We start from the raw sequence: 26,942 nt of genomic DNA, 5'->3' as shown, positions 1-26,942 counted from the left end.
AGAGCTGTGTTCTAGTAGCCATGTTCCTCGAAGATGATTGTATAATGATTAGCGTTCACAATGTGACTGTGTGATTGTGAAAACCTTGTGTCTAATGCTCCCTTTATCTACGGTATGGACAGATGAGTAAAAAAATATGGATAAAAAATAAACAAATAATGGGAGGAACAAATGTTAAAATAAACTGAGAAGATTGAAAAAACCTCAACTACGTCTATTTTGGATTTTTTTGGTAATTTCAGGGAGGGTTAGGGGAATGGTGGGATATGTGGTAGGCAACGGGTGTGAGAGGAGACAGGGGGAACAGACAGACCTGGAACAGGGGCAATAAGATACCTTCCAGTTTTAAGTTACTTGCATATATAGATCACTGGGGGAAAAAAAAAAACCTGAAAGATGACACAATTTGGAAGGGAAAATCCTCAAAGTCAAATTTAAATTAATATGGAGAAAAGAATGAGACATTTAAAATGTCTCTCTCACATTCTCTAAAGAAGTTCCACCATTTCCTTCATTAACTTAACATATATTTATGGCACCCTCCCAATGTGTACAGCAAAGTATTAGTTCCTAAGAAAGACCCAAAAGCCATAAAGATATGTTCCCAGTGAAGGACTCAAGAAAGAAGTGGAACTTAGTACAATGGCTAGGATCTGGAGGGAGGTGGGGAAAAGGAAAGCAAAGAGTTTTCTGAGTGGTGGGTGGGAAGAGCAAAAGCAGATCACTTGGAATTAGCTTGCTAAGTTTAAGGGACAATAAAGAGACTGGCATGTGCACAGGATACGACTTGTAGTGGTATGTGGTAAGAAATAAGACTGCATAGTAGCATTAGGCCAAATAAAAGCTTTAAAATAGGACAAGGCCCTTAGCCTCTATCTTGTGGGCCACTAACTTTTCTTTCTTTCCTTTTAAATAAAGAAAAATAAAACAAAATGTTAGACTTCAGATACACAGAATTTGATTATGAATTAATTATAATCTTTAGTTCATAACACACTCTCATCATTGCTCCACTCATGCCCTACTTTTAGTTTTTTTTTTAACCTATGGTTTTATTGAGATATATTTCACGTTCCATAAAATTCACTCAACGTGTACTGTTCAATTGTTTTTAGTCTATTCACCAAGTTGTGCAACCATCACCACAATCAATTGTAGAAACTTCTCATCACCCAAAAAGAAGACCCACATCAACTAGCCGTTACTCCCCATTTCCCCACTACCTTCACACCAACCCCTCCGCCCTAGGGAACCACTAATTGAGTTTCTGTCTCTATGGATCCTACATTTTATAGAATGTATCAGTACTTCATTCTTTTTTATGGTTGAATTAATATTCCAATGCATGGATATTCCACATTTTATTTATCCATTCATCAGCTGAATATCCATTTTTGGCTATTATGAATAATACTGCTATGAACATTCATGCAAGTTTGTGTGGCTGTATGTTTTAATTTCTCTTGGAGTACACCTAAGAGTAGAATTGTTGTTTTATGGTATGGTCATTCACTGTTTAGCCTTCTGAGGAAAAGCCACACTATATTTCAGTCTTTTCAGATTGTGAGTGCGCTCCTTTAGAGCCATTCATACAATGAGTTTAGAACATAGCTCTAGGACAAAGCTTAAAGGCTTTCTTGATCTTTTCTGCACATGCATCTTCTCTTGGACCAGCATGCATGGACCTAGAATTTCTCACCTTTACATTGATACAAATGTTCTCTCTTCCCTAGGAAACAGTTTCCTCACAACCCTGGGCACTTGCACTGTATGACCTGCAGTCATCAATTCCTTGCCCCAGGCAGTGACTTCACTGCTCTCCACAGTGTGCTGTACGAGACGTCTATGGGCTGTTTTCACATTCAGTGCAAGATCAGGGACAGTGAGCCCCTCAGACTACTACCAGACAGTATGGGCCAGACATACAGGCTTCTAGTATGTGCACGAGGGTTACTCTGGTTCCTCTGGAACCAGGACCAGGGATCTGCACTGGGATCCTTAACCAGTTCCACACCAGAGAGGGTTCAAGATCCTTCTGGTTTTGTTTTTTTCTTTTTTAAGCAGCTTTATTGAGACATAATCATACACCATACAATCCATCCACAATATACAATCAACGGTTCAGAATATCATCAAATAATTGTGCATTCATCACAACAATAAATTTTAGAAAAAAAACCTCATACCCTTGATACCCCACTATTATTGACCCTTATGATATGAAATATGAAGGAATATTTTTATACTTTTAATTATTAATCATAGTTGTCATCCACTACAGGGTTCACTGTGTGTACTGTCCTATGTTTTATCCTCCAGCTGCAATTTTTTTGTCTTTGCACTATTTATCATGCACATCTTACAACAGTGAATAATAATTTTACCAATTTACCCTATTTCTTTTTGTGTCTGTACAGTATTTTATTATAGATATACCATATTTAGCCATTTCCCTTTGGTAAGTCATTTCTAGTTACTGTTTTTTTTAAATATTTTTTATTAATTTTTGAATTTTTAAACAAATATGACAAAGACAAACATTCCTAACATATGATCATTCTGGTCTACATATATAATCAGTAATTCACAATATCATCACATAGTTGCATATTCATCATCATGATCATTTCTTAGAACATTTGCATCAATTCAGAAAAAGAAATAAAAAGACAACAGAAAAAAATTCATACATACCATACCCCTTACCCCTCCCTTTCATCGATCACTAGCATTTCAATCTAAGTTTATTTTAACATTTGTTCCCCCTATTATTTATTTTTATTCCATACGTTTTACTCATCTTTTGCAAAGGTAGATAAAAGGAGCATCAGACATTAAGGTTTTCACAATCACAAAGTCACATGGTGAAAGCTGTATCATTATACAATCATCTTCGAGAAACATGGCTACTGGAACACAGCTCTACATTTTCAGGCAGTTCCCTCCAGCCTCTCCATTACACCTTAACTAAAAAGGTGATATCTACTTAATGCGTAAGAATAACCTCCAGGATAGCCTCTCGACTCTGTTTGGAATCTCTCAGCCACTGACACTTTTTTTTTTTGGCTCATTTCACTTTTCCCCCTTTTGGTCAAGTAGGTTTTCTCAGTCCCTTGATGCCGAGTCTTAGCTCATTCTAGGGGTTTTCCAGTTACTGTTTTTTTGCTTTACTTTTTTCTTTCTTAATTAGAGAAGGCAGGGGTTTACAGGTAAATTAGAAAGATAATACAGATTTCCCGTATAATCTCCTCAAACATGCAGTTTTTCCTAAAATTTCACACTTTGCATTAGTGTGGTACCTTTGTTACAACTGATAAAAGAAAATTATTATAATTGCAGTACTAATTATAGTTAATAGTTTACACCTGGGTAACTGTGTTCTACAGTCACACGTTTATTTTTATTTTTATTCTACTAACATATATACAACCTAAAATTTCCCCTTCTGACTTGTTCAAATACAGAATTCAGTGGTGTTAAGTATAGTAACAATGCTGTGCTACCATTACCACCATCCATTACCAAACCTGATGGAAAATACCACTAAACAGAAAATCTGTACCAAGGAAGCATTAACCTCCATTCCCTACACCTATTAGTGCCCTGGATTACCTGTATTCTAATTTCTGATTCAATGAATTTTTATATTCTAATTATTTCATATCAGTCAGATCATACAGTATTTGTGCTTTTATTTTTATATCTTTGCTTATTTCATCGAACATGGTATCTTAAAGATTCATCCACATTGTTGCAAGTGTCAGAACTTCATTCCTTTATGTGGCTAAATAGTATTTTATTGGGTGCATATACATTTTGTGTATCCATTCATCTGTTGATGGACACTTGGGTTGCTTTCATCTTTTGGCAAATGTGAATAATATCCCAGTGAAAATCAGTGTGGAAATCCCTGTTCATGTCTCTGGTCTCGATACTTTGGAGCATATACCAACAAATGGAATTGTCAGGTTATACAGTAATTCTATATACTTAAATTTCTGTGGAACTGCTGGATGTTTTCCATAATGGCTGCACCAGGGTACCTATTTCTCCCCATTCCCTCCAACACCTGTAATTATCTGTTCTGGTTTCGTTTTGTTCATAAGTAGCTATCTCACTGGTTGTGAAATGTTATCTTACTGTGGTTTTGATTTGCATTCCCTAAGGATGGTGATCATCTTTTAATGTGTTTTTAGGGCATTTTATAGAAGTCCTTTAAAGAAATATCTATTGCAGTCTTCTAACAATTTTTTTAATTGGGTTATTTGTCTTCTTGTTGCTGAGTTGAAGGTTTTCCTTATATATTCTGGATATGAAACCCTTATTGGATATGTGGTTTCCAAATATTTTCTCCCATTCTGTTATTTGTCATTGTACTTTCATGATGAAGTCCTTTGATACACAAAACTTTTTAGTTTTGATGAAGTCCCACTTAGCTATTCTTTCTTTTGTTGCTCATGCTTTTTTTTAATTGAAAAAAATTAAGAACAAAAACATTAACATATAATTCCGTTCTACATATATATTCAGTAATTCTCAATTATCATCACATAGTTGCATATTCATCATTTCTTAGAACACTTGCATCAATTCAGAAAGAGAAATAAAAAGACAACCGAAAAAGAAAAAAAATGATAACAGAAAAAAAAGATTATACGTACCATACCTCTTACCCCTCACTTTCATTTATCACCAGCATTTCAAACCAAATTTATTTTAACATTTGTTCCCCCTATTACTTATTTTTATTCCATATATTCTACTCATCTGTTGACAAGGTAGATAAAAGGAGCATCAGACACAAGGTTTTCACAATCACACAGTCACACTGTGAAAGCTGTATCATTATTCAATCATCCTCAAGAAACATGGCTGCTGTTGCTCATGCTTTTGATGTAAAGTCTATGAAACCAGAGCCTAAACAACACAAAGTCCTGAAGATGCTTCCCTATGTTTTCTTCTGGGAGTTTTATAGCTTTGGTTCTTTTAAACAAAACAAAACAAACAAAAAAAACCTGTTTTTTTAACCATGAAATATAACATATATACAAAAAAGCAATAAATTTCCAAGTACAATTTAACAAGTAATTATAGAACAGATTTTAAAGTTTGGTATGGGTTATAGTTCCATAATTTTTTGTTTTTTCTTCTAGTGCTCTAAGACACTGGAGACCAACAGAAATATCAATATGATTCAGCAGTCATACTCACTGCCAAATCCTATCTTCTCTATTATACCACTCCTTCTCTTTAAATAACATACATATATAAAAGCAATAAATTTCAAAGTACATCGCAGCAATGTGTTCTAGAACAGATTTCAGAGTTTGGTAAGGGTTACAATTCCACAATTTTAGGTTTTTATTTCAAGCTGCTCTAAAGTACTGGCGGTTAAAAGAAAAATCAGTATAATAATTCAGCACTCATACTCATTTGTCAAACCCAACCTTCTCTGTATAACTCCACCAACACCTTTGACCTTTCTCCCACTCTTTAGGGGTATTTGGGCTATGCCCTTCCTAACTTTTTCATGTTGGAAGGGGCTATCAATAACATCGGATATGAGGAAGGAACTAGCTGATGTTCTGGAGAGGTTGGCCCCTCTGCATTTCAGGACTTATCTGGTCCAAGGACACATCTGGAGGTTGTAGTTTTTGGAGAGTTACCCTAGTGCATGAACCTTTGTAGATTCTTATACAGTGCCCTAGGTATTCTACAGGATTGGCAGGAATGGTTTTGGTTGGGGGTTGGCAAGTTATGATAGGTAGCAATGTGTAATCGAAGCATGCATAAGAGTGGCCTCCAGGGCAGCTGCTTGACTCTATTTGAACTCTCCCAGCCACTGATACCTTATTTAAGTTACACTTCTTTTTCCCCTCTTGGTCAGGATGGCATTGCTGATCCCACGGTACCAGGGCCAGGCTCATCCCTGGGGGTCATCTCCCATGCTGCCAGGGAGACTTTCACTCCTGGATATCATGTCTCACGTAGTAGGGGGAGGGCAATGGTTTCATTTGAAGAGTTGGGCTCTGCAATCTTTTCTGCTAGAGGTAAGCTGTGAATATCCATCTCTGACGCACTCACCATGACTTAATTTTAAGAGATAGCACACCCGTTTTGTCAGTGGAAAGGCAGAAGTGACCTCTCATGGCAGCCATGGCAGCATGAGTAGAATATAGATGGAAACCAATGGTAATCTCATAGAAACTACAGAATACAAAGTTTCAGGTGCTTCCACAACAACAGTATTTGTGACTCTGGAGAAGACCGCATCCCTGAGGGACCGTGACAAGTGCCAGGCGAGGTGCACGGTGCCAGCGAGCACAGTGTGGCACTGTGTGCACTAGGAACATTGCACACCTCTTGGGCTGCAGTCACAAAGGCAGCCACGGGCTGCCTCGCTGCTCTTCCACCTCCAGCCCCATAGGGTGGAGCAGTGAGCACCCCTTCACCACTGGTGTGTCCCACTCCCTGTAAATAAAAGAATATGTGTCAATCGCCTTCTGAGCTCCATCATCACAAAAGTCGTCCTGCGGTAACTTGGCATAGTGTGACCGATGCTGCAGCTGCGGAGCCGCCATTTTCCTACTGTTTTTAAGTAGCTTGTTTCCTGATTGAGCAATCGTCCTGTTACTGCAGTCCTTTAACTTTTTCCTAAAGCTTTGAGAAAGACGTTTCTGCCAGTTCTGGCTAGTTGTTCAAATCTTTTGTGGGGGTAGGAGCCCCAAAGCTTCTCACTCCACCATCTTTTTTTTTTTTTTTTTCACTCCACCATCTTGATAGGGCAAAAAACCTGCCAGACTTTTTTCCAAAGTAGCTGTACCATTTTACATTCTCACTAGCAATGTAGAGGGTTCCAAATTCTCCACATCCTTGCCAATGTCTGTCATTGTCTTTTTTATTATACAATTTCCCAGACAGCTAATGCTGTTGAGCATCTTTTCATGTGCTTATTGGCCATTTGCATGCTTTCTTGAGACAAATGTCTTTCACATCATTTGTACATTTAAAAATAGGATTGTCTTTTTATTATTGAATTTTTAAAATATTGTGGATACAAATCCCTTGATATGATTTACAAATATTTTATCAATTTTTTATGGTGTCATTTGACACCAAAAGTTTTTAATTTTGATGAAGCCTATTTATCTATACTTCCTTTTAACACTTCTGGTGGTGTATCTAAAAAAATCCCACTAATCCAAGGTCACAAAGATTTGCTCCTATGATTTCTTCTAGAAGTAGACAGTTTTTTTTTTAATAATGTGAAAAGTACCTGAACCTACCATTCAAAATAAAAACTAGTACCTTGAGTGACTGTGTGATTGTGAAAACCTATGTCTGATGCTCCTTTTATCTACCTTGTCAACAGACAAGTAGAAAGCTAGGGAATAAAAATAAATAATAGGGGAAAAAACGTTAAAATAAATTTAGTTTGAAATGCTAGTGATCAATGAAAGGGAAGGTTAAGGGGTATGGTATGTATAAATTTTTTTTTCTGTTTCCATTTTATTTCTTTTTCTGAATAGATGCAAATTTCCAAGAAATGATCATGATGATGAATATGCAACTATGTGATGATATTGTGAATTACTGATTATATATGTAAAAATGGAACAATCAAAAGTTAGGAATGCTTGAGTTTGGTGTATATTGATATTTTTTTAAAAATTAAAAATTTTTAAAAATTAAAAAATTAATAAAGAAAATTTAGATTGAAACACTAGTGATCAATGAAAGGGAGGGGTAAGGGGTATGGTATGAATGAATTTTTTTCTGTTGTCTTTTTATTTCTTATTCTGAATTGATGCAAATGTCCTAAGAAATGATCATGATGATGAATATGCAACTATGTGATGATATTGTGAATTACTGATTATATACGTAGAACGCAATGATCAAATGTTAAGAATGTTAGTGTTTTTCTTTGTTGTCATATATTTTTTTAATTTTAAAATTAATTAAAAAATTTAAAAAAAAAACCAAACACAGTCAAAAAGCCAAATTGTTAATGGTCTTTGGGGGAATTTTTGTCTACAAGATGAGTTTGCTGAGGTTTCTTAAACTTCAGTTTCAGTGAAATTTCCTTGGGAAATCTCCAAAGGCACTCCATTGCCCAGGGACCTTAAGAAGTCACTCAATACTGGGTATAGAATTCTGCCAGTTTGAAAGGATGTATATACCCTAGAAAAGCCATGTCTTAATCCTAATCCCACTTTGTAAAGGCAGCCATTTCTTCTAATCCCTATTCAGTACTGTATGTTTGAGACTATAATTAGATCATTCCCCTGGAGATGTGGCTCAATCAAGAGTGGTTCCTAAGCTGGATTAGTTGGAGATGTGTCTCCACCCATTCAGGCAGATCTTGATTAGTTTACTGGAATCCTATAAAAGAGGAAACATTTTGGAGAAAGGAGGAGAGATTCGGAGAGAGCAGAGAATGCTACAGCACCACAAAGTAGAGAGCCCACCAAGCCAGCGAACTTTGGAGATGAAGAAGGAAAATGCCTCCTGGGGAACTTCATGAAACCGGAAGCCAGGAGAGAAAGCTAGCAGATGACACCGTGTTAGCCATGTACCTTCCAGCCCAGAGAGAAGCCCTGACCCTGTTTGCCATGTGCCTTCTCACTTGAGAGAGAAATCCTGAACTTCATCGGCCTTCTTGAACCAAGGTATCTTTCCCTGGATGCCTTTGATTGGACATTTCTATAGACTTGTTTTCACTGGGACATTTTCTTGGCCTTAGAACTGTAACTTAGCAACTCATTAAATTCCCCCTTTTTAAAAGTTAAAAAAAAAAACAAAAAACTAGTATCTTGATAATTACCTATTTCTAACCATAAGCAACTCCAACACCTCCCCTTATCTTCTCTCCAAGCACTGATTTTCAACCCTAATTCTACATCACCAGTGGCGTTCTAAAAATGTATTTGGAGGGGGACCCCAAGTCTTACCTCAGACCTACTGAATCTCCTGGAAATACGTTAGACATCTGAATTTTAAAAAACAAAACAAACAAAATATTATTCTTCCTGAAGGGGTTTAAGAATCACTCTTAGAGGCAATGATAATCACTGGGACTTCTGGAGCAGACAGCTGGATGGTAAAATTAACCTGAACACAAGATAAGCTTAGGAGAGGCATGAAGGTTGAAGGCCTAGGATAGGTCAGGGTAGTAAAGAATTTGACAATATTTTGAGACGAGTAGGCAGCACTCGATGACAGACAGAATATATGGGATGAAGATGTAAGGAAAAGCAGAGAGCGTGACTGAGTGTCTGGGGAGGATGACGGGCTAAAGAAAGATGGAAGAAGTCGATTTGAAAAGAACATATTTTTTGTACATCTTGAATATGAGAAAATGGTAGAAAAAAATGAAGTGGGGATATTTTGAGGAATTCGTGAGTTGTAATAATGAATGAATAATATTTTCTGTTATGTATAAATTGAGAAAAGGGATAGCCAAGAATTAAGGCTTAGGAAGCACCCCTATATAGGTAGCAAGTACACAAAGAGGATGCAGCAAGGAGAGTAAATGCATGATTACGGGAAGAAGATTAAAAAATATATTGTCCTAGCAAGGAAACTAAGAGAGAAGAAAAGCATTTCAAAAAAAGAAAAGGTGGTCTGCAGTATTCACATAACATCATCTAAGGACTATGTGACTTTTATGTGGGGAAGACTATGACAACATAATTACTCTGGGTAGAAATGGAATAACTTCCCCTCAGAACTTTTATTTGCTTAAAAGAAAGGCTAAGTCATTGGAATGGAGTGTGAACATAATCCAGATTCATTCTGAATCATTTAGAATTTCATGCTATGAATAAAATAAGGCATTTCATACCAAGTTTGATGACAACTAGAAAATAATAATCCTAAATTATTAGGAAATTCATGCCAAGTACTTAAAAATGAACAACTTGGTTAAGAACACTGGAGGGAGCCAGGTCTCCTGGAAAGTTCTAGAAGTGGTTTGTCCTTGAGTCATCTCTCAGTACAACTTTCCCATTTGTACAGGACTGCAAATAACATGTAACAAGATTTTTTTAAAGGACTCTAGGTTGAGTGCTGGGCTAGAGTATCTTGCATTTATTGACTCATTGAGATGAGTTTTCTACCTGGGAACATGAGGTACAGAAGTTAATTAAAATGTCTAAGTTTAAACAATTAATAAGAACTAGACCCAGCCCGTAGTGCCAGTCTCGATGCCCTCAAAGCCCCTGCCCACACTGCTTTTAGAACCATGTCTATGTTTATATTTAAGGAAATATTTATGCTGTTTTTATTTTACTATTACTATTTTTATTAGAATGTTTCCAAATTCCTTAGCTATTGCAGTCTACTATTTTCCATCTTACTCTTCAGTATCAACCCTCTGCTCAGTTTATGCTATTCCCAAAGGCAAAAGTGTTTGAGGAATACTGCATGTTTATGAGTTTTTTAAAAAACAGCACACTATAGAAACGAATGGCAGATACTGCTTATCAGAGGGGAAAGGATGAATTTTTCAATACATAACATAGGGACAACTGGTTATCCATATGGAAAAAATTAAAAAGGACATCTATTTCACAATGTATTCCAAAATCAACTCCAGGTATATTATAACCCTAATATGAAAGTGAAACTATAAAGTTTTTATAAAATAATAAGGAAGTATACCTTTAAATAACAAACAAAAGTCAATAATCATAAAGGGAAACCAGTAAGTTTGGTTACATTAAAGTTATATCAAAATGTCTCTTCATTCAAAGACATTTTAAAGATAGTGAAATGAAAAACCACAAAAGTGAGAAAAGAGATTTGTAACACATACAACAAAGGATTTGAATCCAGATTATTAAAAAGTAAACAAAGAGGAAAAACTCCCATAATGAATAAGACAGGCAACACAGTAGAAAAACTTATTTAAGCAGGCACTTCACTAGAGAGGCCACATAGACATGAAAAGCTCAGCCACATTATGAAAGAAAAAATAAAATATTAGAGCCACAATGAGATAGCCATTATATACTCACCCCAGACTGATAAGAACTAAAAAGTGCAACAAATCCAAGCAGAGGTGAGGATGTAGAGCACGGAGAATTTACACACAAGCTGGACACTCATTTGGCATTATCAAGTATGCTAAAAACCGGCATTTGTACAAGCCAGCAAATTTACTCCTAGTTTTATACTCTAAAGTGGTTAAGAATGCACATAAATATTTAAGAGTACACCAAGATAAATGTTTAGAAATGCTCACTGCAGCTGCTGGCAAGAGCTCCAAATTGAAAGCAACCTAAATAACCACCAACACATACAGTGGAAAAATAATTTGTGGTATATTCATATCATGAAATACTGTACAGAAATAAATAGGAATAAATCATAGTTACACAAAACAACATGGACAAAACTCACAAATACATTGTTGCATGAAATAAGACACAAAATAATATACTCAACATGATTCCATTCATAACACAGTTCAAACAAAAACTAAAAACAAGCAAAACTATAGTTTAAGGATGGTCCTACTGCACATCATATTCAGTATAAATGACATCCTTTGGCCCAAAACTCCTTAGGGATGCATTACATAGGTAATGAAACTATTTAAAAACAAAATAAAACTACAAAGCAAAGCAAGGAAATGATTAGCACAAAATCCAGACAGTGATGGTCTCATTCTCTTTCCCTGTCTCTCTTAACCAGAATGGTTAAGAAAGAACTACATGAAAAAGATTTAGATTTCACTTCTTTTCTTTCAATATGTCCAACTTAAAGTAAACAGGTTTGATTAACTATGTGATCAGAAACATGGATGGTCAGAGGAGGGAAAACAAAAAAACTGGATAACAAACTTGACAATGATTTTGAGAAACCTATCAGATAATCTTAACTCTTTTCTAACTTTTTTTTAGAACATTTTTTTTCTGATTATAACCCTTTAATTATCCAAATCCCATAAATAACAAGCCAGTGACTGGACAGAGCCTCACCATTTCTTTAAAGGTACTTTGTTCTAGTGAACTCTCTTCTTTTAGCATTACAGAATAAGTAAGTACATTGTAAGGAAGACAGGGGTGCTAGAATGCCCCAGCTCACATCAGCCTGGGAGGGGGAAGGGAAAACATCTGTGATGGGTTCTAGGTAACAAAAACAAACTAAATCATAGTATCATAAGCTAAAATGTAGTTCACAGGGCTAAGGATGAAGAATACAATAAGACCTAGGACTGGAACAACACAAAGGAAAAAAAACAAAAAACAGAAGAGTGAGACTAGTGCATTTCCTAATTTAACTTATATGGACAGTTCAATTGAACACCATAAGTACATGGAACCTTGATCAGGGCATGAGATTCTGTAGATTTGTCCAGGTTAGTGTGATGACCTGATAAATCCCAGAGTGACCCGAACAGTGAATAAAGAAGTATTTGCAAAGTCCTCTTGGGAGAATGGCAAGAAAGGGGGAAAATTCAACTTCCCCATTTGAGAATTCCTGATATTCTTGTAAGCAGTGGAATAACCAAATCAATAGGCCGAGCCGTTAACCTTAGGGTTTGTTCATATGAAACTTATCCCCGGCAAAGGATAGGCTAAGCCTACATAAAATTAGGCCTAAAAGTCACCGCCAGAGAACCTCTTTTGTTGCTCAGATGTGACTTCTCTCTCTAAGCCAACTCAGCAGGTAAACTACCTGCCCTCCCCCTCTCTATATGGGACATAACTCCAGGGGTGTAAACCTCCCTGGCAACATGGGACAGAAATCCTAGAATGAGCTGGGACTCAGCATCAAGAGATTGAGAAAATCTTCTTGACCAAAAAGGGGAAAATAGAAATGAGACAAAATAAAGTATCAATGGCTGAGAGATTTCAAACAGAGTTGAGATGTTATCCTGGAGGTTATTCTTACACATTATACAGATATCCCTTTTTAGTTTAAAGTGTATTAGAGAGGCTACAGGGAAGTGTCTGAAAGTGTAGAGCTGTGGTCCAGTAGCCATGTTTCTTGAAGATGATTGTATAATGACATAGCTTTCACAATGTGACTGTGTGACTGTGAAAACCTTGTGTCTGATGCTCCTTTTATCTACAGTATGGACAGATGAGTAAAAAATATGGATAAAAAATAAGCAAATAATAGGGGAAACAAATGTTAAAAATAAATTGAGTAGATTTGAATACTAATGATCAATGAAAGGGGTATAGGAAAAAAAGTAAGGGAATAAAGGTCAAAATACATTGGGTAGATGGAAATACTAGCAGTCAGTGAGAGGGAGGGGTATAGGGTAAGGTATGTATGAGTTTTTTTCTTTTTTCTTTTTATTTCTTTTTCTGGCGATGCAAATGTTCTAAGAAATGATCATGAATATACAACTATGTAATGATACTGTGAGCTACTGATTGTACACCAAGTATGAAATGTTCATATGTTAAGAATGTTTGTGTTTGTATGTTGTTTCATCAATAAAATTATTTTTTAAAAATCCAGAAGAGTGAGAATTCAATGTAAGTAAAAAATCACAACAAAATAAATAAACCAGAAACTTAAGGCAAAGAAGAGATCAGACTCATAGTACATATTCACAGAGTTAAGGAAATATACTTTGTTGTTTGGAAGTGCACTAACAAATGTCAAGGTGTTTGTGTGTGTGTTGTGGCTAACACCAAAGCCCTATCAAGAATTACTATGCTCTTATGACGACAGAGGGTAGATTAAGCAGATTATGCTTTATTTACTTGATAAACAATCATTAAAAGTGATTTCTTGGAGCAGCATGGAGAAAATACTTAAAATAATATAAAGGATAAAAGCACATAAAAGTATACATATAATGATTATAATTATGGAAAACATACAACCAAAAAAAGACTAAAGGAAAGGCACTCAAAATGATAAAGTCAGTTTTAGAGGTCGAAATATAGTTTGAATATTTAAAAATCTTTTTTTGTCGTTGGTGTCGTTCAAATTTACTATGGTGTGCTTAGATTATTTTATAATTAAGAAACGTTTATCTTAAATTTAAAGACTTCAAAATATCTTGAACAAATAAGGCATCAGTGACTGAGAGAGTTCAAATAGAGTCAAAAGGCTACACTGGAGGTCACTGTTACACATGCTTCAGTTAAACACTGCTACCTATCATAACTTGCCAAACCCCAGCCAAAACCATTCCTGCTAATTCTGTAGAATACCTAGGGTGCTGTATAAGAATTACAAAGTTTCCATGCCCTAGGGTAACTCTCCAAAACCTACCAACATCCAGATGTGTTCCCGGACCAGATAAGTCCAGAAATGCAGAGGGACCAGCCCTTCCAGAACATCAACTCATTCCATCCCTCTATCCCATATTACTGACAGCCCCTTCCAACATGAAAAACTTAGGAGTGGGCATAGCCCAAATACCCCTAAAGAATGGGAGAAAGACCAAAGTTGATGGTGTAGTTATACAGAGAAGGTCAAGTTTAACAAATGAGTATGAGTGCTGAATCATTATATTGATATTTCTTTTAGCCTCCAGTGCCTCAGAGCACCTTAAATAAAAACCTAAAATTGTGGAACTGTAACCCATACCAAACTCTGAAAACTGTTCTAGAACTAATTGTTGCAATGTACTTTGAAATTTATTGCCTTTATATATATGTGCTACTTAAAGAGAGGAGGAGCATAACAGAGAAGACAGGATTCAACAAATGAATATGACTGCTGAATCATTATATTGATATTTCTGTTGGTTGGTCTCTAATGTCTTGGAGCAGCCAGAAGTAAATGCAAAAAAATATGGAACTGTAACCCATACCAAACCTTAAAATCTATTGCATAACTATGTACTTGGAAATTAAAAAAAAATATATATATATATATCACCTTGAATAATAAATCCTAAAACACTGACAAGTTACTGTTTCAGAACAGGTACAAAGATGTCCATAAAGATACTTTATATCCCATACTGTTTATTTTTTGGCAATGCAAAAGATTTATGATCTACAGATTCAACATTAACATGATAAATATTCTAAAGAGTTATGGGAGAAACAACGGAAGAAACTGGTTAGGATGGATACTCATAAGCACACAACAGAAGCCATACGACAGAACTGTTTTCTTCACGTAGCCTGTGGTCATTTATTTCTCCACTCTTAAGTGGCTCCTAATATAATTGAAGTCTCTCTTCTAACTCCCAACACCCTGGTTGGTTAGGATTTGTCTTCAGGCTGAAATGGCAATTTATATTCCTTTCTTTTAATACAGAACAGCAAACTCTATAATTTGAACCATATGCCTGCCTTCTAGGGATAGGTTAAATACCAAAGCTCTACTATCAATTTTGAGACTTGAAATTCTTTGTTTAGGCAGGATCAGGAGGCTGGGGCTAAAGGTAAATATATCATCAACTAAGCATGATTGTGTGTGGTAAGGGGAAAGAAGGAAGAGCAGGTAGCACTAATTTAAAAATCAGGACAACTGCAACAAGAAATTATCTTATTTGGTCCACTACTGCAGAAGGATACCCTTGACTTCTTTCTTGGCTGACCAAAGAGCAATCCAAAACAGATGTGAACAGATTAGGCACAGCTTTCAGCCAGTTCTAATGTTCGGTGTTAAGGCAATGCAGTACAGTTGCAACTGAGAGCCAACCCCTCCCTTCCTCCCCACCCCCCCCAAGTTAACTTTTGCTTTACTTCCTTGTTGTATAAGTAAAACAGAAGTGGAGAAATGAAGTGGGAAAATATTTTTCCTAAATGAACACTCTCACCAGAAAACCGTATGACAAGATCCTTCAGGTTTTAAAATCTGGAAGCTTCTGAAGACTCAGAGTCTCAACACTGCCCTTAACAATTAGAGACAAAGATCAAGATCACAAATTATTTGGACTCTAATTTCTCAATGGACTAAGAGGTAGAAAAAAACAAGCTATCAGTAAAGATCTTGCTAGAAATGATTAAAGAGCCAAAGATCCACACAGGGTAAGAAGACTATATATATAGGATTTAGACTGCTATTATACTGTTAAAGTGGAATGTGACACAGATAAGGACCTAATTCTGCTTTTCCTATACAATATTACTGGCCTAGAAATCATGCGACCTAAAAGCTTTGTTCGTAATTGAAGAAAACAAGAGTCAATGGTGTGGGTCTCAGAATTGGAGCAATGAGTTTCAAAGTTCCCAGTAGTCAAGAGTATTAGTTTACTCTTGAAAATGGGTCTTAGGAAGTTCTCAGTGTTTAGCAATCACTTCAACCCTTGGCTGAACTTCCCAAGTAGGAGCTAATAGAGAAGCAATGCCAAAACTACTGACTCACAGCCGGAGCATATATACACAAGAGAAAACTCCTTTGTGGGAAAAAAATAATCAGCTCATTTTGGGATGGGGCGGGGGTTGGTTTGGTTTAAGAAAGCAGGGGAACATTTGGAAAATTCCTGATATTCTCGCAATCAGGGACAACCAAATCAATAGGCTGAGCCCTCACTCTTGTGGTTTGTTCCTAGGAAACTTATTTCTGCAAAGGATAGGCTAAGCTTACTTAAAATTAGGCCTGAGAGTCACCCCAAGAGAACCTCTTTTGTTGCTCAGATGTGGCCTATCTCTCTCTCAGCCAGTATGACAAGCAAACTCACCACCCTCCCTCTCTCTACATGGGACATGACTCCTAGGGGTGTAAACCTTCCTGGCAACGTGGGACAGAAATTCTAGAATGAGCTGGAACTCAGCATCAAGGGATTGAGAAAGCCTTCTTGACCAAAAGCAGGGAGAGAGAAATGAGACAAAACAAAGTGTCAGTGGCTGAGAGATTTCAAACAGAATTGAGAAGTTATCCTGGAGGTTATTCTTACGTATTATATAAATATCTCCTTTCTAGTTTAAGGTGTATTTGGCTAGAGGGAAGAGCCTGAAACTGTAGAGCTGTGTTCCAGTAGCCATGTTTCTTGAAAATGATTGTATAATGACACAGCTTTCGCAATATGACTGTGTGATTGTGAAAACCATGTGTCTGATAACTCTTTTTATCTACAGTATAGACAGATGAGTAAAACATATGGATTAAAACAAATAATAAGGGGAACAAATGTTAAAATTAAAAAATATATATATTGGATAGATGGAAATACTAGCAATCAGTGAGAGGGAGGGTATACAATATGTATAAGTTTTTTCTTTTTCTAGAGTGATGCAAATGTTCTAAAAAATGATCATGGTGATGAATATATGTGATGATACTGTGAGACACTGCTTATATACCATGCATGCAAAGTTTGTATGCTAAGAATATATGTGCTTGTACATTGTTGTATCGATAAAAATAAATAAATAAAATAAAATAAACCAAGGAAGTCAGAATTGAAAGGGGGAGAGTAACAGTCATGACATTAAAAGAATACATCTGCTTTTTAGAAAAGATATGTAAAGAAGTATCATAGTACTATTTTCTTGCAGCTGGTCCAGCACTAGATTGGTATTTTCAGTGAATGATTTATCTAATCCCTGCCAAAACCTTTAAAATACTTTTGCTGTTAGGAGCACTAAACTCAGCTATTTTAAAATGAGCTAAACTAATCTACACTCTATTATAGATAACACTACCCCAAGTATCCTCAATAAAAAAAAGAAAAACTCTCCCCAATATAGGATCTATCAGACTCAGTATTGCATAGATATATAAAGGAAAGGGTTGTAATTAGACACTTTCTATAAGACCTATAAATAATTCACTAGAATCCTTGAAAAAGTAGTAGTATAATCATGATTCTAAATCATATCACTTAAGCAAATTTCTAATATTGATAGATGAGCCTTTATTTAAAGTGCCTTTTATATAAACTATAAACTATGATGAATCAAAGTCCCCTTAAATTCTCAACAAAAACTAAAGATATTAAATGGAAATAAAGTATATAGGTGCAATAACAATATTTCCCAAATTAAAAATTAAGACATAAGGTCTGATAAGAAACCTACTTGTGAAGTAAAGAAGGTATGATAACCATGTAAGAAGCTCTTGGGTGTCACCTAGAAATTAAGAGCAGGTAAGAAACCTCTTAAGTTAAATCTAACAGAATTAACACAATTCAAATGAGATCAGACACCTGAAAAGTAATCTGTCCAAAAGGTAATGCATAAAAATATGATAACAGTAGAAGCAGGGTACTCCCCTTGGGACGAGGGGAGCAGAAGGTGAACAAGGCATCTACCTGCTGCAGTTAGTCTGTAATAGTAAAGACCAGCTTTCTTGAAGAAGATTCTTTCTTTTTTATGCTCATTAACTTGAAAAGATCCCACATACTATTTGAGGTGTTAAATAAGGGAGGTCTGTGTGGAGCCTAAGCAATGGGCACACCTATCAGGAGGTTTTTTTTAAAAAAAAAAACCCGATGAAATACCCTTCAGGATCTTACAACTCCTTTTGTTTTGAATCTTTGCCTATTACTGACACACTGAGTTTTTCTCAGCTTGCCACTAAGAAAGCACATATATAACTATTATTCTTATTCCCTCACAACTTTAAGAGAGCTGATAAAAGTATGTTTAGGACCTATAAATGAAGAACAAGATTCTGGACTATGGGGACTCAACAATATTCTGCCACCTTGAGAAGGTTGGCCTAAGAAATTCCCCCTTGTTGATAGTTCTTTAATTTTAACAGTTTCTATCACACTTTACACAGCACAAACAAAGACTTCTTCAGTCAAGAACACTCTGTGTGATTTATTAATCCCTCCTCAACATCAACTTGTGTTTGAGGAGTTTTGAATCCTGTGAGAAAAACAGAAGTAGGAAAGCATAGTGGTGGGTTCTTATGAACATTCTATAATTTCTACATCTACTAAGAAAATAAAAGCAACACTCTAATTAGAATAAAAATTTAAAAAAATCTTAAATTAGAAACTCCAGATGCGTATTAACCTAATTTCCTTCAATTAACCCTTGTTTGCTAGAAATTTTTCAAAATTGTCATTTTCTGTAGCTTCCATAAGATCCTGGTAAATTTATTTTTCTTAGTTTTAGATATTATGTGAAGTAAGATGCAACTTTTGCTTTGAATCGACACTTTCATTAAATGCTGTTCCCAACATGGTCCCAGAGACAAAGAGCAATTTGAAATTTTGAGATGCGTTGGTTGGTTAAAAGTGCGTGCAATCTAACCCTTTTAACCCTCAACTCAGCTCAGCTTCTTCTCCCCTTAAAGGAAGGAGGGACGCTCAGAGACTCAGATGTCCTTTCCCATAGCTTCTTTCCTTTTCCCAAGGCCTTAAAGAAAAGGCTTCCATTTCTTTTCTGTCATCTGCTTCCCTCTCCTTTTCTATTCACAACCTTCAATTCCTCTTTTTCTAATAATCCCTTAAATAAATTACTTGCAATTAACAGACACTAGCAGAAAATGCTTGAGGTTTAGGAAAAGTTATGGAGGACTCAATGTCTGCAAACTAGATGTTTGTGTAAGAGGAACCTGTGGTTGGGGAAGAGATTCTTTATTCTCAGTTTCTCCAATGGGCATAAATTTATACATTCTCAGGCATGATGCAGCAATGCGCCAAGAGTACTTGAAACCACAGCCTAAGAAAACATCTTCCTGGAACATCAACTTTTTCTAGGTTAAATTAAGTTGAATAATTTTAATTTTAAAACAAATAGAGATATGAAACAACATGTGCATACATTTGAGAGATAAAGCTTATGATTAGAAATGTACTTAAATGGGCCATTTCAGACTAACCAATTCCCTAACCCACTCCTACCTTGTATGAGTTCATTCCCCTCTGTTGTGAGGGAAACCGCAGTGGGAAAATCTGAGAAGGAATGCTCCTGAATTGGTAGCGCAGCCATTGTAAGCAAGGTCCTACAAACAGAATATTGTTCTTGAGCCTCCTAAGCTGCAATTACTTCTCAGGATCAGTAAGACCTCACAAATAACGTAGAACCATGATTTACAAAATTCTGCCCACTTGAACTTTAACTTTAGCTGCTTTGATCACAAAAGAAATCAACCGTGTATCACTGGAATGCTTTTTGAATAAAGCTATATGAATTTTTCATCTGTAAAGCTCCAGTCTTGGCAAAAGGATTCAGAAGAGATAATTTTTCAATGTTTATGTTCCCAAGGGTCAACACAGTTTGAAGTTCTTTAGCACCTCTTTTAGTTGAGGGTCATACAACATTTCATGGTACGAACAGAGGCTGAGACGGGAAGATTGCTAGGCTCTATTGTGTCCTGACTTCAGGAAAGTCACACAGTTTCTCTGGGTCTCAATTTACTAACCTGTCAACTAGGTAGGTACACTGAATGACCACCTAAAGAAAGAGCGTGAGGATCATGAAACAAAGTTGGGGATCGAGATGCTGAATATGGCGTACTTTCCAGGGCAAGTCAGAGATATTCTCAGTTACCACATTGTGTGGAATGGCTTTTAGAAATCAAGGTTTCCAATCATCCCCCCACCCCATATGATAGTATTCTAGTATATTCATGTTTTAATTTCTCTTAAAGAAATAAAAAGCAAAATAGTCTAGATCTCACTGCATTAGGGTAAAAAATTTCCATAGTACCTTAAACCCATGCACTCTGAAAATTCTTTCCAAAATATTGACCTTTTTTTGTTGTTGCACTTCAATCTTTGCTGTCTGATGATTGCCAACTAAAACAATTAATGCCAGAGTGGAAACTATCTCATGGAGACCATTCTGGGAGCAATGGTTAAAGAGAAAAGTTTCCAACTTCCTTAGGATAAAAAAAAGTTTCCACCATCTTCAAAACATTATCATAATGTCTGAATATTTAAAGGAACTTTTCTTCAGGGAGTAAGCCAGTTACATTTAGGCTTTTTCCTAGGCAATCTTTTTTAAATATGAAAATTTCTCTACTTAATCATTAGGGACAAGAAATAAAATTACGTTTATATAGGAGCGCATCAACCATTAAAAACTAAATAAGGTAACATTATTTTTCTTTGACAGCTTAATATAATCCATCAATAAGAAAATCTGATTTCTCTATTTCTAAACATATCTTTGACTGCTTCCTCTTCTTGGTCCAGATATTTGATTTCAGTTATTCAGTTCTAGAAATTCCTCCTAGGAATTCTCCTCTCTTGTATTTGTGGCCCTTTTCTTCCTTTCCATGTCTACTACCACTAGCCTCAGGTGTGATTTTACCATGTCACAGCCTTTCTAACTGATCTTCCTCCTACTGCTTTCTTGTCTGCTTCTACCCAGCTCACCCCTCTCTCACCTTTTTTCTCTCCTTATCCATTCTGAATTTGATTTACTAAGCCTGGTATCAAATCATTTCACAAACTAGGATAAATACCTACCTCTCCTACTTTCTTAGGCATGATCCTCCTACGGCCACTTCACCTTTTCTGTAAATATGCCATGTGCTTTCTATTGCTGCTCATGCTCCTCTAACTTGGTTCCCACAGTAATCAAAATAAAAATCCCAAATCCTCACTATGTACATAACACCCCACAGGATTTGGGGCCTTGCCATCTCTTTCTCACCCCATTTTCTTTCACTCCCCACCCCTCACTCCCCTTATTCATTATCCCCAGCCATGCTCACCTTTCTCCTATCCTTTAGATACATTAAATTCATCTGCCCTGGACTTTTGCTTTGCTCTTCCTTTCCCTTGGAAGGCTCCATGAAATATGATGCTGCTCCTTTAGCTTTTTTAGGTCTCAATTCAAATATCACTGCCTCAGAAAGGCTTTCCTGACTACTGTGGTTAAAAGTGGTATTTCTCCCACAAGTCTTTCTATCACAATACTTGATTTTATCTTTTTCACAGCCCTCATCAGAACGTATTAGTTTATGTATTTATAGTCTGCTTCTCCTCTCTCAGAATGTAGTTCCAAGGGACTATTTTATCTGCCACTGTATTCCCAGTGCCTCCATCAGAGTATGCACATAACATCTGCTGGACGATTACTCTTCTGGAATTCTCTCCTCTACATACACCCATCCTACTCATCCTTTAGGACTCACCAGGAATCGTATGTCCTTCATAGAGTATTTATGTCCTCATCACCACTGTCTAAAGATCAGATTAACAAAGTTACAGTACACCTACCATAGAACAGGGAGTGAAACAATAAACAGGATATAGTTTTAGTCCCTGAGAAATTTACAATCTAATAGAATTCTACAAACTAGGTTTCTTCATCTTCTCAACTCCTATGGTAATTAGACAGTACAACTAAAGCAATAATGAATTACAACCTGCCCTGTAACACACTGTCAGCCAGGGGTGCAGACTAAATGTAAGAGAGCATGATATGTCTCCCCATTCTTCACCTGCTTTTCTGCTATGCCTCACACACCTGAAGCATGACAAGTGAAACACAGAAGCAAATTTGCTATTCTTTGCCCAGACCTGAACTCTCTATATTAAAGAAAATTTATTTGGATACCTTTCATCAGAAATCCAAAGCTTTGGAAAGTTAAATGTGCTGGAGAGGAAGACAGGATTTTTTGTTTTCTAAATAAATTATGTTTACATGCTCAATATGATGAAATTACATAATATATGTGAGAATGCTTTGTAAAATTCTTTATATATATAAAGCCTAATGTTGGTGTTATTTAACTTTTCAAAGGTCTTCATGCTTGCTGCCCAAATGACTGGAAATTCTTAAGGGGAGGGATCACGTCTTAGACTTTTTTATCTTCTGTGCCAACTGAACAAAGAAAAGACAGGATTCCAGATAACCACTATAAATTCTTAGCTCTACACTTAGTAACTTTGCCTTTTAGAAGTAGATTTCTTTATTCTGACAGTGATCAATGTTTATTCTGGGTTACTGAAGACAGAAATATCTTTCAAAAATTTCTATTGCCATCAGGAAGAGCATTTCTTTTTTTGTTCTAAAGCCAGAAAAAACAACAAGATTATTCACCCTGAGCTTCATTTCTCTCTAGAAACAGAACTAGAAAAACAATTCTTCAGACAAGAATTTAAATACAAAAAAAAATCTTAAAATATGGATTGATGGTTGACTCTTAAAATACCTGTACCTGATACATATCAGTTATAAGATATGTCCAAGGGACAGATGTTCTTTAAAAAAGGGTAGTATCTTATAGTATCAAGTATAAAATGTAAATTACCACATTAATTCATATAAAAAGTAAAAATAAATATGAACATAAATATGTAAAGAACTTATTCATCATCAACATTTGAACAAGATGCATTTTTTCCAACAAAATCACTTAAATAAACAAATATTGGCATAAGGAAAACAAGAATTTCTTAAATTTCCTAATCTGAATTTTTATTAGTTTCAAGTTAATTTGCTACTGTAACGTATACGATGATTTTAAAGATGGGCTGCTTAAAAGAAGACTAATGTCCCAGCTCATGCACTTCCCAAAAGCAAACAAGCAAACAAGTAAAAGAAAAACCAAACAAAAAAAATTCAACAAATGGTGCTGCAATAAGGGGATGCTCACATGGAAAAAGAATGAAATGTGACCCTCCACATACAGCATACAAAAAAAAAAAGAAGAAGACTAATGAATTTTAAGGAAACAAAGATTATCTTTTTCTCTCTGATGTCTTTTTTTATATAGTAGTTCTACTTGCTGAGATTTAGAACAATCATCAAAAAAGACCACTAAAAGGATCAGGTATTGGAAAGTTACTACTTTTAGCTTCTGGAATATAAAGTAGATTTCATTACCTATGTGACCTTATCCTGCCCAAACTATTCAAGCCACCTCTCCAAAATTTGTTATGCTCCAGTCAGCTTCAACTGGAAGCATTTCTCACTGTTCCACTAAGTTCACTGGCAAGTGAGAATGAGAATTTTATCCAATTTATGTTGAAGAAAGGAAGTTCAAGCAATGGTTGAGAAACTGAGTAATGTCATGTGAGAGCGAATGCATGAGCAAAGACAATATTAGATATTGTGGCAGGTTACAAAACTAGAGGTGCTCTACTCTTTGCTTTGCTCTGAAAACAAATAACAAAAATGCAGACTTTGTGATAATGAATTTAAAAATCCTGCCAAGCTATATGTGTTAACACAGAGAGCCCAAGGCTGGCTGCCAGGCCCCCTAGGAGTCTGTAATTACACATCAGCAGGTAGAGAACCTTATTATGACTATTTGAGTGGGTGTGTTTTAACTTTTAACAAAGGAAAGCATTTAAAAATCTCTTTACCCAAATATTTGCCAGTAAGTTTCCAGCTTCAATTATCACTGACCATTGCTTTTACGCTTGGTTTCTCAATGTAAAAACTAAAGTCACAGGCATTTTCCTTAACTATATCAAAATGGATCCGCATGAAAATTAAAAACCAAAGAAGCATAAAACATTGTTAAAACTTGGGTGTGTGGAGGTAGAATAAAACTGTACAATAAAAAAAAAATAGGGTCTTCTTTAACTCACTATCCTAACCAATAATACAAAGAACTCTACAACATTTGTGACCGGATAAATAACGGCCCCAAAGATATCCATGTTCTAATCCTCCAAATCTGTGAATATGTTACCTTACATTGTAAAAGGGACTTTGCAGATGTGATTAATTTAAGGCTCCTGAGAGCCTAAGATTATTCCAGATTATCAAAATGGGCACAATGTAATCCTTATCAGAAGGAGGCAGGAGAATCAGTTAGGAGCTGGATATGTGACAATGGAAGCAAGAGCTATAGTGATGCAAGGAAGGAGCCATGAGCAAGAATGCAGGTAGCCTCTAGAAGTAAAAAGGTAGGGAATCGAGTCTCCCCGGAGTCTCCAGAAGGAACAGCCTATGAAAACTTTGACTATAGCCCTTTAACACTCATTTTGGACTGCAGACCTCCAGAATTTAAGATAATAAATATGCATTGTTATAAGCCACTAATTTTTCAGTAATTTGTTACAGTAGCAATGAGGAATTAATGCAACATTTAGTACCCTTTTAATTGTGGAATTGTAGTGGCTCTTATTATTATTATTAATTTAATTGAAGCTACAACAAATAATTACAAAAGAGGGTTTGTAACGCAATTGACAGGCCTCTCTCTAGGCCATCTACCTCTGTGGGAACTGCCAGCATCTAGAGAGCTTTGGAGGCAACAAAAGTCACAAAGGAAATGGAAAAATATGATTTTATGGAAGACAAAGAAAGCATTTAATTCTTATCTACTATGTATTGAGCAAGTACCAAGTTTATATACCACGTGGAAGTGCTAAATAAGAGTGTAGCCATCAACCTAACCTGGATAAATAATAAGCCACCAGGTGCTTCCAGGGATGAAAAAGTAGAGTCTGGAAAGTGAACAGACTTATCTATGTGAAAGAAATTTTCAGAAATATCATCAGTCTGTAAGTGTATGCTTATGTACTTTGACTTATGATGTGATATAAATCTGAACTCTCAACTCTTACCCTGTTAAGGAGCGAAAATCTTTAGAACTGCTTTTTACCTTGGCTTTTGAAGGTAATTATATTCTAGCTACGCTTTAATTTTCTAAATAAGAAGCCCCTCTTCCCTTCTTGGGAGGGGGCAAACAATGCAATACTGGAAACAGTCAGAAAACAAAAATGGTTTATTTTCATATTTATAGTCTATATAAACTGCAGTCACTTACTTCCATCAATAGATGGTGAGCTTGTATTAGTTAGGCAAAATACTTATAGTTTACTAAAACAAGCATGAGCAGATTGAGGCAATGAAAAGTGCTTTTAAGGCTCCGTCAGCTGAGCAGACAAGTGAAATTTAAGGAGACAAAAGGCCGGACTGCCTGTAAACCACTATAAGATCTATTCTTACCAAACTATCATAAAACTACAGCCTTCAGAACAAGTATGCTCTTTGTCAACAGTAACAAAAATCAACTTTCTCAACTGAAGCTGCGGGGGTATGCAATTTTAGCAGTTTTTCCTTGCTGCTTTATTCTATATGTTATTTCCTAGTATTTAAAAGACACATATTTGTCAAAATAAATGAAATCTGTCAAAATAATATAATTTTCCCTTCTTTCTCCCCAGACTAGTTCCATCTAATACTACATTAAAAATCTAATGATACATAATACATCTAATAATTGCCAAATGTATTTTGAAAGTTTATTAATTTTCAGACCACAAAAAATCCTGAATTTTCTTTATTTTTTCAAAAATTCTTCTTGAATAGATAGAACTAGATAATCCCTTGCTATTAGAACCCTGAAAGAAAAGCTCTATCTGTCCCCATTTCACATGCTCTGTATACCTCTCACCTGCTATTTTGATATTCAGGTTGGCATCCAGAAGCAAATTTTCTGCTTTTAGATCACGATGAACAATGTTCCGACAGTGACAAAAATAGACAGCTGCGACGATCTGTTTGAACTTCCGACGGGCTTCTTTCTCTGCCATCCTACCGTGGGCCACCAGGTGGTCTGTGTCGAAGAAGAACACAGGCAGATCTCATTTGGGCACTGGCATGATTTCAAAAGGTGTCTTCAGGAGGGATGCAAGGGGACCCCACCAAATAAATGAGTTAAAGAAATATGACAAAATAAAGAAAACAATTTTTCTTTATTATAGTCCTAAACTGTACCTTTAAAAATTCATTAATAATTAGTATCTAAACTACTTTAAGTATTAAATCCTGTTATGGATAAGTATGCACTACTATAAGAAAGAGTTCTGATGAATCTAATGGCATTTTTCAAGACCCATAACACTGCAAAAGATTACATATGCACAGACAAACACATATACAAGTAGAAATACTTCCTGTGTTAAACAGAGAGTCAAAAAGGTAGAATCTAGGGATGCACGGGTAGTTCAGTGGTTAGAATGCCTGCCTTTCATGCAGGAGACCTGGGTTCAATTTCCAGAACATGCACCTCCCCCCCCAAAAAAAAGTAGAATTGCAGTAATAAATGACTCTAGGAGAGTAGACAAAAATTAGTCCTTTGTAAGGAAAAAAACACTGTTTTACATAGGTCTCTGTTTAGGTTAGCACCTAGTCTAT

At 35.9% G+C, this 26,942-nt stretch overlaps 1 protein-coding gene and 1 pseudogene across 8 annotated transcripts in view; both read right to left on the bottom strand.

Moving 5' to 3' along the window:
* Positions 1 to 26,942, bottom strand: part of SIK3 (SIK family kinase 3) — a 357,300-nt gene that overhangs the window by 60,227 nt on the left and 270,131 nt on the right. For all 8 annotated transcript variants that reach the window (XM_077112826.1, XM_077112822.1, XM_077112825.1 and 5 more), the window contains one exon: positions 26,200 to 26,361. In XM_077112826.1, coding sequence (XP_076968941.1) covers positions 26,200 to 26,361 — 162 coding nt within the window. The remainder of the gene's footprint in view (positions 1 to 26,199; positions 26,362 to 26,942) is intronic.
* On the bottom strand, positions 1,260 to 14,802 carry LOC143644187 (protein Mis18-beta pseudogene; annotated as a pseudogene).

This window comes from Tamandua tetradactyla, chromosome 8 (genome assembly GCF_023851605.1).
Source record: "Tamandua tetradactyla isolate mTamTet1 chromosome 8, mTamTet1.pri, whole genome shotgun sequence".
In the NCBI taxonomy this organism is placed as follows: domain Eukaryota; kingdom Metazoa; phylum Chordata; class Mammalia; order Pilosa; family Myrmecophagidae; genus Tamandua; species Tamandua tetradactyla.
Note: the sequence above shows the minus strand (reverse complement) of the source record. Positions and strands in the feature narration are given on the sequence as shown.